The 12,374-nt window shown below is 34.0% G+C and overlaps 1 protein-coding gene across 1 annotated transcript in view; it reads right to left on the minus strand.

Annotated features, from left to right (window-relative positions):
- CFH (complement factor H) overlaps positions 1 to 12,374 on the minus strand; it is a 78,656-nt gene that overhangs the window by 18,833 nt on the left and 47,449 nt on the right. The window contains exons 10-14 of the mRNA XM_025991355.2: positions 5,280 to 5,462; positions 3,506 to 3,679; positions 861 to 1,037; positions 338 to 520; positions 46 to 228 (exon numbers count right to left, since the gene is read on the minus strand). Of these exons, the coding sequence (XP_025847140.2) occupies positions 46 to 228; positions 338 to 520; positions 861 to 1,037; positions 3,506 to 3,679; positions 5,280 to 5,462 (900 nt within the window). The remainder of the gene's footprint in view (positions 1 to 45; positions 229 to 337; positions 521 to 860; positions 1,038 to 3,505; positions 3,680 to 5,279; positions 5,463 to 12,374) is intronic.

Below are 12,374 nucleotides of genomic sequence, written 5' to 3' on the forward strand. Positions count from 1 at the left end.
AGCTTTTACTATAAAAATATTAAATTTCATTAAGTGTCTTCTCACCAATGCACTGAGGAGGTTCGGTCCACATTCCACTGATACAGGTAATAGACTTGGGTCCAACCATTGTAAATTCTTCTTTGCAACTGAACTCTACTGAATCTCCATGGTGATAGGAAAGGTTAGAAGACTCAACAACAGAGCCGTAATCAAGTTCAGGTATATCTCCACAAGTACTCTCCACCTCTGTGAAAATTTCACCAATATGTATTTATTTATAAATTGTAATTTAGGTATTTATATGAATACAAAGAGTGTTGATTTATGTTTAAATATTAATATTTTTATACATTACCAATACACATAGGCAAGTCTGTCCACTCTCCATCAATACATTGAATTTTATTAAAACCCTTCATCAGAAATCTAGTATCGCAAACATATTCCACCAAATCATTGTGTTCATAGGTTTCCTTCTGTGTTTCCTTAACTTCTCCATTGAGAAGATGAGGAGGTGCAGCACAGTGTTTTGTTTGCTCTACAGGAGAAATATTGTGTAAATAGTAGTTATCTATTTTACAACTTATAAATCCAGTAAAATAGAGAGCTTTAAAAATTAATTTATGTAATTTATAATTTAATTTATCATAGCCATCTTATTTTTTTAAAGATTTTATTTATTTATTCATGAGAGGCAGAGAGAGAGAGAAAGAGAGAGAGAGAGAGAGAGAGGCAGAGACCCAGGCATGGAGCCTGCATGGAGCCTGTTTCTCCCTCTGCTTGTGTCTCAGAGACAACAGAAAATTAAGAGTGAAAGAAAAAAAGGTTGACATGCAAATCCTAATTCTTGTTTTAAAAATTACAAGGTAGATATTCACCTTTACATGTTGGAAAAGCAGGGGACCATCCAAAGTGGTAACACTGAATTGATTCTGGTCCAACTCTTGTAAATCTTTGTCTGCAGGAGAATTTTAACACATCTCCAACTTTATATTTGTCCTTTTTGGGATCAGGAAGTAATTGTGCATCTATTTTAGGAATCTTGCATTCTATTTCTATAAAAAATGGTCAAATAATTTAGTAAGAATATGTAATTAATCATTACCAAAGCAAATTTTATGTGTGTCTTGTAAGGATAAGGTGCTGGGTACTACATATACAGAAGGGAATCAGATAAATCCTCTTTCCTGAAAAATATTACATATTAGGTCTTCTAAATTCATAAGGAACTCAGAAATATTAAGGTATTGAATAGCAATATATATATATATATCTTGAATACTTTTTAATTTGTAATATAAACAAGTTAACATTAGATCTGATTTTATAACTGATATTTATTTATAAAATATAATGTGATATTGTTTTGTACTCTCAAATCATGAAAGTATTCTCACATTAAATGAAAACCGCTGCTACAATTTTAAAATTCACTCAAGTAAGAATTAGTATTTTTTTAATGCAAATATAATTGGAGAACTAGAATGCGCACAAGGCATTTCTGATGTGTTTTAGGGAAACTATAAAAATTGCTTAATTTATATTATATTAATTATATTAGTAAAGATATCAAAGTGAACCATAAACTGAAACATGAAACAAAATAAAGAAGCATGTTCAAAGCCATATAACTAGGTATATTCTAGGTGTCCTGAATATTTGTATAATATACAACTGTCTTTATTAAACCTATAATTTTAGCATCTATTAATGAATTATTGATTATTCTGATTCAAATTAGAAGTATGTAAAATTATTCTTTCAAATTTGTCAACTTTGTGACATTCTTAAATATTATAAAAAGCATTTTTCTTATTTGGAACCCTCTTATCTTGCTAATTAACGCATAAAATTAAAAACTGGGATTTCAACATTAGAATCATACTAAAAAAGAAAAACAATCCTTTGAAATATTAAAGCATTTGTAATTATTAAAACATTTTGCAGATGAGGAAGAGTGAACGAAGCTTCAAATAAATTTGGTTGTTGCTCTAAGATGCATGCTTAGTAACTGATAGAATTGGAATTAGAATCTGACCAGGCTGACTCCACAGGATTTGTGTATACTTTTTTATCCTTTAATCATTTTTTTTCTCTCCACATCTCTGAGAACAATCATTCTAAAATGTTTTCTTCTCCGAGTGTCCTGGGTCGTCCTTTTTCCTATCTACTTTGCCACCTATTCCTCTTCTGCCTGACTCATAAATGTTGAAATGCTTCAGGGCTCAATCTTGAGCTCTCTTCTCTTTTTATTTTGCATTCATTTCCAATTGGCTATCATCATTTATTGGGTGATAATTCCAAATACAGATCTCTGAGCTTGACCCATATATTCATTTACATAGCCAATTTGACTGTCCATGGGTAGCCCAAGCATAATGTGCTCAAGTCAAAAGTTGTGTGCTCAAGTCAAAAGTTGTGATGTTCCTCTCAGAGTGCTCTTTCTTCTACCAGCACCACCTTACAAAAAGGCATTGCCATTTACTTGTTTGCTTATGAAAAAAAAAAAAGTAAAACAAGCATGTGAATCCCTTGATCATAACTATCTCCTATATCCAATGTTTAGTAAACATCACTTGTGTTTTCTACCAACAAAATAGATCTCTAATGTGTTCTGCTTTGCATCTCATCAGCCATCACCTTTTCCCAATCCCTACACTTATTCACTTGGCATAAACTTCTGAATCTTCTCTTGCCACCATAAGCACAACATATGGAAAAAAAACTTTTCAAAAAATCTAAATGAAATTATATTCTTTCTCTCTGTAAGACTCTTTCATGGCTTTTTATCAATCATAAAATTAATCTAAATGCTGACATGCCTTGAAAATAGCCTGGCTAATCCTTTCTTTACCTCCTACTCAGCCTCAGTTCATAAAATTCTCCCACATCTTAAGTAGAATCTGCTCACCCTGATATTTCCAAATACTGTTTTGCTGTTAAAGTTTTGCACATACTGTTTCCTTGGCTTGGAACACTCTAAATCCACTCAAGTTTTGCACAGATTCAAGTCCTACTCCTAGTCCTAGAAAATAGTGGATTAGGAAACCTGAAAGAAATTCTTGTCCATAGAACTTGTCAAAGTCAGGAAAGAAAGAACTTTCAGACCTGAAGAAACTAACACTCAAGGTAGGATGTGTAAAAGCAGAAACTCAGGAACAATTAGTTGAGGCAAATGTAATAAACTATAATTTTGGTTTTCTTATGTTATATACTAAAAGAACCCCATTTTAAATAATATGAAAGCCTGCATTTAGAGTAACAAACACAATAGCCTTTATTTACAAATCTATCATGTATATGGCTCACAAGAAATATTAATGTACTGTGTTAAAGATCATTGTCTTTGGGCTTTAAAATACCCTCTTCTCCCAGTTTACATTAAATCAGAAGGAGACATTCTGATTTTAGTCCTTACTTCTTAAAAATGACTTTAAATAATGCAAATTTGTTCAAAATGGAATATTTTAAACATATTTTGTTAATCCTGAAAAAAATAATTCCCTTAAAAAACAGTACTTACCATAACATGCTGGTTTATGAGACCAACCGTCATCACCACACACTATGGAACCTGTGCGCCCATGTCTGCCTTCAAATCCATCATAGCATTCATAGTCCACATTGTCATTGAGTCCAAACCATGTGGCATTACTTTTGATTCTGGCATTCTCGGGTACCGGCATGTCACAAGATTCTAATGCAGACAAAATAGCATTTTGTGAATTAAGATGCCAAACTCATTAGCAGTGCTACAAATATGCCAGATTAGTTGAATAACACTAATTTTCAACAATGCAGGTAACTTTTTAAACATTCTATAAAAGTCTACAACATAACAGATTCTAAAGCTCACAAGCTGATTTTCTTTCTGAAATATATTCCTAGTGTCTGTGTATTCTTTTAAACTTACCAAGACTGAATAAAGAGATAACTCTATTTTTTATAATTCATTATGAGGAAGCAAATGATTAAAAGTCTCAATTTTTGCTAGCAGTATACTGGGATGATATTAATAAAGGTTGAAATAATTCATCTCAAATGTTATACTGTATTAGGTAGCCAGCTACCTTAAAGCTTTAAAAAACAAAGGAAAATTCTACTAGCAAAAACGAGAGGGACGCCTGGGTGGCTCAGCAGTGGATTGTCTGCCTTCGGCCCAGGGCGTGATCTGGAGTCCGGGGATCCAGTCCCATGTCGGGCTCCCTGCATGGAGCCTGCTTCTCCCTCTGTCTGTGTCTCTGCCTCTCTCTCTCTCTATGTCTCTGAATAAGTCAACAAAACCTTAAAAAAAAAAAGACCCGAGAGATTTTCTTTTCAATAATAAGACTATTTTAATGGATAGCTGATTACAATTTAGCATAAAATGATTTTGATATGGGAACAAATTTATCATTTTTTCTGTAGCTAGTGCCCGTAGTAAGCATAGAAATTGAAAAAATAAGGAAGTGAAAACAGTGGAAATAGATATTCAAATATCCACTTTACTTAAGGTGAATGTGCTAAATATAAGTTCAAAAATTTCACTGTGTAGCTTTGGAATATAGCATAAATCTTCATAAATACCTAGGGACAGGGAAATCTTTCAACACAGCTGCATTTGGTACTATCAAGAAGCATTTCTGTCTCCAGTAACTAGATGTTTATGAAGAATTCCTAAGGGAGGGGATGTTTTTTAATATTTTATTTATTTATTAATGAGAGAGAGAGAGTACGGCAGAGACACAGGCAGGGGGAGAAGCAGGCTCCACGCAGGGAGCCCGATGTGGGACTTGATTCCAGGTCTCCAAGATCACGCCCTGGGCCAAAGGCAGGCACTAAACCTCTGAGCCACCCAGGGATCCCCAAATTCACAGATTAAAATAAAATTATGCAGTATGGACCCAGATCTTCACTTAAAAATGTAACTTCTGTCTGGGAACAAAAACTCTGACATAAAAATTTAATCGCCTAAAAACAGGTACAATAGGAACAAAGATGTCAGCCAAAAATAAACTAGTTTACAGGAGAATACACAGAAGTCTCCCTATCTAGTTTCCAAATCACAAGATGCTTTATTTTATTTATTTATTTAATCACGAGATGTTTTAAAGTGGAAGAAAAACTGAACTGAAGAATGGACTGATATTCCACCCTACAAGTGATTAATCTTAAAGGCAAAAAATGACATATTTTTTTCATTTATCTTTTCAAATGGGAACCACATCAGCCCCTCCTCCCAGAAAAGAAATGAGTTAAAGTAAACCTTTGCCCAATGATCATCAGAATAATGAATATGAACATAATAAATTACTCACTGATGCATATGGGTTGAGGTGACCATCCCCTTTCCAGACATTTAACTGTTCCTGTTGTTTTACCATCTGGTGTTAAATATCCTGATTTACACTGATATTGGGTTACTGTAGCCAATGCATATGTAAGTTCATATTCAGAAAAAAATCCATTTTCAATTTTTATCTGTGATGTTGAACATGTTTCTGAAAGGGAGAAAGTATAAGGAAAAGACAGCATATAAATAAATATTTTTATAAAGGCTCAAGTAATGTAACAGTATAAAAAATAAGGAGTCATTTATAAATGAAAACCCAGAAAAGCCTGAATCACCCAAATTCTTGTGACAGAAAAAATAAGCTAAAAGTTTCTAAAGATATTAAATCAGAATAGTTTATTACATTTTTTTTGGAATTTAGAAGCAAAATTCAAAATACAATCCCTTCTAGGAATTTTTTAGAAATTTGTTTGTCTAATGGATCTGGAATTCCATGGCATCTATCCTCGCAATGGATCCTTTCTAGGCAACTGTTTTAAATAGTGAGTTATTTAGGATCTCTTTAGCAACCCCAGTATTTGGTTAACTAATTGGGGTATCTCAGATCAGGTGATGATCTCAGAGAATCTGCTACCATAGCTACTGCAACTCTGATCATTTGAAATGTCTGTCATCACAACTGACTGACTGAAACCATAATGGAGTTCAACAATGAATATGACACAGATTAACACGTTACATTCATTTATCTTCTAAGAACAAAACAATGATCCTCAAATTATGTATAACTTAACTTGAAGCAAGCAAAGAAGACTTCTGTCAGTTATCATCAGGTCTCTTCACAAAATTCAGCTTTATTTATTGAATAGCCCATGGATAAAGAATTCAAAAGAGAAAACATGGAGTATATATTTTTTCATAATTGGTCATTTTATTCCTTCACTTGGGGCACCTAGTAGACTGGACATGGGATACTTGGAATATTAAACACTGAGAATATGGAATTAAAAGTATATAATCTTTTTTAAAAAAGACATTAAAGGGGCTCCTGGGTGGCCCAGTCATGACTCTTAATCTCAGCTCAGGTCTTGATTTCAAGGCTATGAGTTCAAGCCCTCTGTTGGGCTCTATACTGGGCATGGAGCCTACTTAAACAATTAAAAAAAATAAGTAAATAAATAAGTAAAAAGACATTAAGTCTTTTGAATTAAATGATAAGAAAAACATTTTAGGGATCCCTGGGTGGCGCAGCGGTTTGGCGCCTGCCTTTGGCCCAGGGCGCGATCCTGGAGACCCGGGATCGAATCCCACGTCAGGCTCCCGGTGCATGGAGCCTGCTTCTCCCTCTGCCTGTATCTCTCCCTCTCTCTCTCTCTCTCTCTCTCTCTCTCTCTGTGACTATCCTAAATAAATAAAAATTAAAAAAAAAAAAAAAAAAAGAAAAACATTTTAAATAAAATTTTGTGAGATGATACTAAAGTAGTGCTGAGAGGGAAATTTTTAACATTATACAGATACAATAGAATAGACTGTATATCAATTCATTGTTTCCTCTTTAAGAAATTAGAAAAAGAAAAGCAAAGAAAACCCAATATACACATAAATTTGAATAGGTTATTTTTAGTGAGATGATGGAATAGGGTGCTTCATTATTCTCTATTTGATTTATTTCTGCTCTGATCTTTATTATTTACTCCCTTCTAACTTTGGGCTTAGTTTTTTTCTAGTTCCTTGAGGTATAAAGTTAGGTTCTTTATATAAGATCTGTATTTAATGTAGGCATTTGTCACTAAACTTCCCTCTTCTCACTGTTTTTGCAGCATATCTAAATCTTGTTATATATATATTTTTAATTTGTCTCAAGGTATTTTAAAAAATTCTCCTGCACTTTCCTCTTTGATCTAATTGTTGCTTGACAGCTGTCTTCTTTCCATGTATTTGTGAATTATATCATTCCTTTTGCTGTCACTGATTTCTAGTTTTACTCCATTGTGGTTGAAAAAGATACTGCATAGACTTTCATGTGCAGTTGAGACGAATGTACTCTTCCACTGTTGGGTGGAAAATTCTGTATATATCTATTAGGTCCATTTTGTTTATATTGTTCAAATCTATAGTTTCTTTCCTGAATTTTGTCAGAGGGTTCTATTCGCTATTCAAGGTGAGGTATTGAAGTCTCCTAATATTGTATTGCTGTCAAGTCTCCTCTTTGCATCTGTCGATATTTGCTATATTTAGGAATTCCAATGTTGGATCCACATATGTTGAAAATTGCTGCATCTTCCTATTGAACTGACTTTTATTATTATGTAATTCAGTTTTAGACATAAAGTCTTTTTTCTTTTTTTTGCATATATGTATAACCACTATTTGGTTGTCAATTGCAGGAAATTTCTTTTTCCATTCCTTCACTTTTATCCTATTGTGTCTTTATTTATTTTTTAAAAATATTTTATTTATTTCCCCATGAGAGAGAGACACACACAGAGAGGCAGAGACACAGGCAGTGGGAGAAGCAGGCTCCATGCAGGGAGCCTGACATGGGACTCAATCCCGAGACCCCAGGATCACACCCTAGGCTGATGGCAGCACTAAACTGCTGAGCCACCTGGGTTGCCCTCTATTGTGTCTTTAAATCTAAAGTGAGTTCTTGTTGTCTTTTTTACTCATTCAGGTACTGTATTCCTTTTAATAGGTAAGTTCAATCCATTTACATTTAAAGGAATTGATAGGGAAACAATTACTATTCACATTTGGCTAATTGTCTTCTCTTTAGCAATTGCTTTTTCAAACTCTTCCACTTTTGATGACTTCTTTTATTATTTGATTATGTTTTATAGTTATTTACTTTGATACTTATTATATTTTGTATGTCTATTATAGGTTTTCCTTTCTGCTTTATTGAAGTATAATTGACAAAATTGTGTATATAAATTGTATAATGAGATGACTTGGTCCACATATACATTTGGAAATGATTTTCCAAATCGCATTAATCACCTCACATAAATCCTTTGGTTTTTTTTTTTTTTTTTTGTAGCTGGAATGTTTAAGATCTACTCTCTTAGCAAATTTCAGCTGTACAATACATTATCACAAATTACAGCCATCATGTTGTATGTTAGTTCTTCAGAATTATTCATCTTATAACTGAAGGCTTACATCCTTGAACCAGCATCTCTTCATTTCCCCTATCGGCAAGCCATAGAGAATTGCCATTTTATTCTCTGCTTCTAAGAATTTGACCTTTTCTTTTTTGATTTCATATAAAGGATTATCATGAAATATTTGTCTATGTCTGGCTTATTATGTTTAACATAATGCACTCTAGGTTCAACCATATTATTGTGAATAACACAACTTTCTTTTTTCTCATGGTTGAATAATATTCCATTGTGTATATATATATATGTATATATATATATACATATATATATACTATATCTTCCTTTTTAAAAAATTATTTATTTATTCATGAGATACATAGAGAGAGGTAGAGACACAGGCAGAAGGAGAAGCAGGCTCCCTGCAGGGAGCCGGATGCAGGACTCAATCCCAGGACCCTGGGTTCATGACCTGAGCCAAAGGCAGATGCTCAATCACTGAACCACCCAGGTGCCCTATACCACATCTTCCTTATCTATTCATCCATCAGTGGACACTTAGATTGTTTCTGTATGTTGGCTATTGTGGATAAAACTATAATGAACGTGAGGGTGCAGATATTTCTTTAATATACTGATTTTATTTCTTTTAGATATATACCCCAAAATGGGATTGCTGGATCATATGGTAGTTCTATTAACTTTCTGAGGAACTTCCATACTGTTTTTCATACCCCTATAACAAATTACATTCCCACCCAAAGTATACAAATGTTTCCTTTACTTCACATCTCACCAACACTTGTTATGTCTGGTCTTTTTGATAAAAGCCATAAAACAGGTATGAGGTGGTAGTTCATTGTGGTTTTGATTTGCATATGCCTGATGATTAGTGATTTTAAGAACCAATTAGGCATTTGCATGTATTCTTCAGAAAAATGTCTATTCAGATCTTTGCATATTTTTTAATCGAATTGGAATTTTTTGTTATTGAGTTGTAGGAGTTGTATTATTTATATATCCTTCCATCAGATCTATGATTTGCAAATATTTTCTTCCATTCCATTGGTTGCCTTTTCATTTTGTTGATTTGCTGAGTAGAAGTTCTTTCATTTGATACATTTGATATAGTTTTATTTATTTGTTTTTATTATCTGTGCTTTTGATGTCATATCCAAAAAATATCCTTAAGACCAATGTCAAGAAAATATTTCCCTATGTATCCTCTAGGACTTCCATGGTTTCAAGTCATATTTAAATCTTTAATTTATCTAGTTATTTTCATCAGTGGTCTAATATAGTGGTTATAGTGGTGTATCACATTACTGATTTGCATTTTTTGAACCATTCTTGAGTCTCATGGATAAATCCAACTCCATTATGGTGTATGAATCTTTTAGTGTGCTGTTGAATTCAGTTTGCTAATATTTTGTTGAGCTTTTCTGTATCTATGTTTATCAATGATACTGGCCTATAATTTTTTCCTTGTAATTTCCTGTCTAGCTTTGGTATTAAAATAATGTTGATCTTATAAAGTAGTTTTGGAAGTGCCCCCTGTCCTCAAATTTTTGGAATGGTTTGAGAAGAATTGGTATTAATACTTCTTTGAATTACAATGAAAACTTCTGATCCTAGACTTTTCTTTGCAGAAATAGTTTAAATTAATGATTCGGTCTTGTTCCTTGTTATTGTTTGTTCAGATTTTCCTTTTCTTAATGATTTTGTTTTGGCAAGTTTTGTATTTAAAGGAATTTGCCCATTTTTTCTAGGTTATGCAATTTGTTGGTATGTAATTGTTTATGGTTGTCTCTTATGAACATTTGTATTTCTGTGGCATCAGTTGAATGTGTCTACTTTCATTTCTCACTTTGTTTATTTGATCTTCTCTCTCTTAATCAGCTAAAGCTGATTTTGTTGTCAATTTTGTTTATCTTTTCAAAAAAGTCAGTATTAATATAAATATATCTGTTATAGATTCTGAGGCTTTTTAAAGACCTTTTTAATAGATGCATCTGCTCCCTATGTTTTGCTACCACTTGAGAGGGAATTCTTAGATTATATGCTTTCTTTCAGACCTGCAAAGTTAGTCAGGGTCCTGACAGCTTCCTGTTTCCTTTCCTGGACACAGTACTGAATGTTCAAGTATGTGCTCTCTACCATTCCTGTGGAGTCAATTTGGCTTTCTAAATATGCTCATGAGCCATCTGAAAATTCCTGCACTCACTGTCTGTGAGGCATTCACAAGGAGCTGGCCAATGGATAGCAGGTGTGTGAAATGTTAGGGGTGCCATTAGGTAAGTGGGGTCTGCAGGCAAGTCATCCCCAGTGGCTAGTGGATATGCTCCCTGATGTAGCCTGCAAAGTGCTTAATAGGATCTTTGTCCCTTGATGAATTCTGAGCACTGACTGCTGTGCTCCAAGCTTTCCCCAATCCCTTCAGTCATGAAGATCACCTCAGTATTCTAGATGTGGTGAGAAAGAAATGGGCTTTTTGGTCAGTGACCCACACAGCTGAGGAAGCCAGATGCTAACTCACAGACTCTTTCCCCCAGTGGAGAAATTGCAGGCTTGAGTGGGTCCCTCTTGGCACTGAACTGTGTCACTTTAGGGGAGGAGTGACTCAGATATTAAAACTGTTTCTCTCACCCACTTCAAGGCACCCACTCTTGGATCTTTTTGCTGTAATGGTGTGCTAAAAATTCTGCTAGATTCCCAGACCCCCACAAAGATGCTCTTGTCTATAGGTGATTGTCAAAATTGGTGTTCTTTGCCAGAAAGAATAGAAACTTGCATTCTGTCATTTTGCTGATGTCATTCTATTTTTTTCTAGATTGAATGTATGTATTTAAGTTTTAATTTTAATACCACTTGGTTAATGTACAGTGTTATATTAGTTTTAGGTGTATGATATAGTGATTCAACAACTGCATATATCACCCAGTGATCATCATAACAAGGGCAGTCCTTAATCCCTATCACTTATTTCACCCACATCTCCTGCCCCCACCACCTCTCACCCTTCTGGTATCATATTGTTCTTACAGTTAATCTTTTTTAAAAAATATTTTATTTATTTATTCATGAGAAACACACAGAGAGAGGCAGAGACTTAGGCAGATGGAGAAGCAGGCTCCATACAGGGAGCCCGATGTAGGACTCGATCCGATCCCGGGACTCCAGGATCACACCCTGAGCCAAAGGCAGGTGCTCAACCGCTGAGCCACCCAGGCTTCCCTCATCTTTTTTCTTTATTTGTCTCTCTCTCTCTCTTTTTCTCACTTTTCCTTTACTCGTTTGTTTTGTTTCTTATATTCCACACGAGTGAAATCATATTTATTTTTCTCTGACTTATTTACTTAGTTAGCATTATATTCTTTAGCTTCCTCCATGTTGTTACAGATGGTAAGATTTCATTTTTTAAGGTTCAGTAACATTCCATTATATATTCCGTTTTATCTATCTATCATCTATCTATCTATCTATCTATCTATCTATCTATCTATCTATCTAATCTATCTAATCTATATCACCTCTTCTTTATCCATTCATCAATCAGTAGACGTTTAGGCTGCATCCATATCTTGGTTATTCTAAATAATGCTTTTATAAAGTTGCATGTATCCATTTGAATTAGTGTGTTTGTTCTTTGAGTAGATACCTAGTAGTTGGATTATATGGTAATTATATTTTTAACTTTTTGAGGAACCTCCAATACTGTTTTCCAGAGTGGCTGCAGCAGTTTGCAGTCCTACCAACAGTGCAAGAGGGTTCCTTGCCAACACCTGTTGTTTCCTGTGTTGTTGATTTCAGCCATTCTGACAGCTGTGAGGTGATAGTTTTGGTTTCCATTTCCCTGATGATAAGTGATGATGAATATCTTTTCATGTCTGTTGGCCATCTGTGTGTCTTCTTTGTAGAAATTTCTTTTCATGTCTTCTGCCCATTTTTAAGTTGGATGATTTGGGTTTTTGGTATTGAGTTTTATCAGTTCTTTATATATTTTGGATACTAACTCC

This window comes from Vulpes vulpes, chromosome 5, assembly GCF_048418805.1.
Source record: "Vulpes vulpes isolate BD-2025 chromosome 5, VulVul3, whole genome shotgun sequence".
NCBI classification, from domain to species: domain Eukaryota; kingdom Metazoa; phylum Chordata; class Mammalia; order Carnivora; family Canidae; genus Vulpes; species Vulpes vulpes.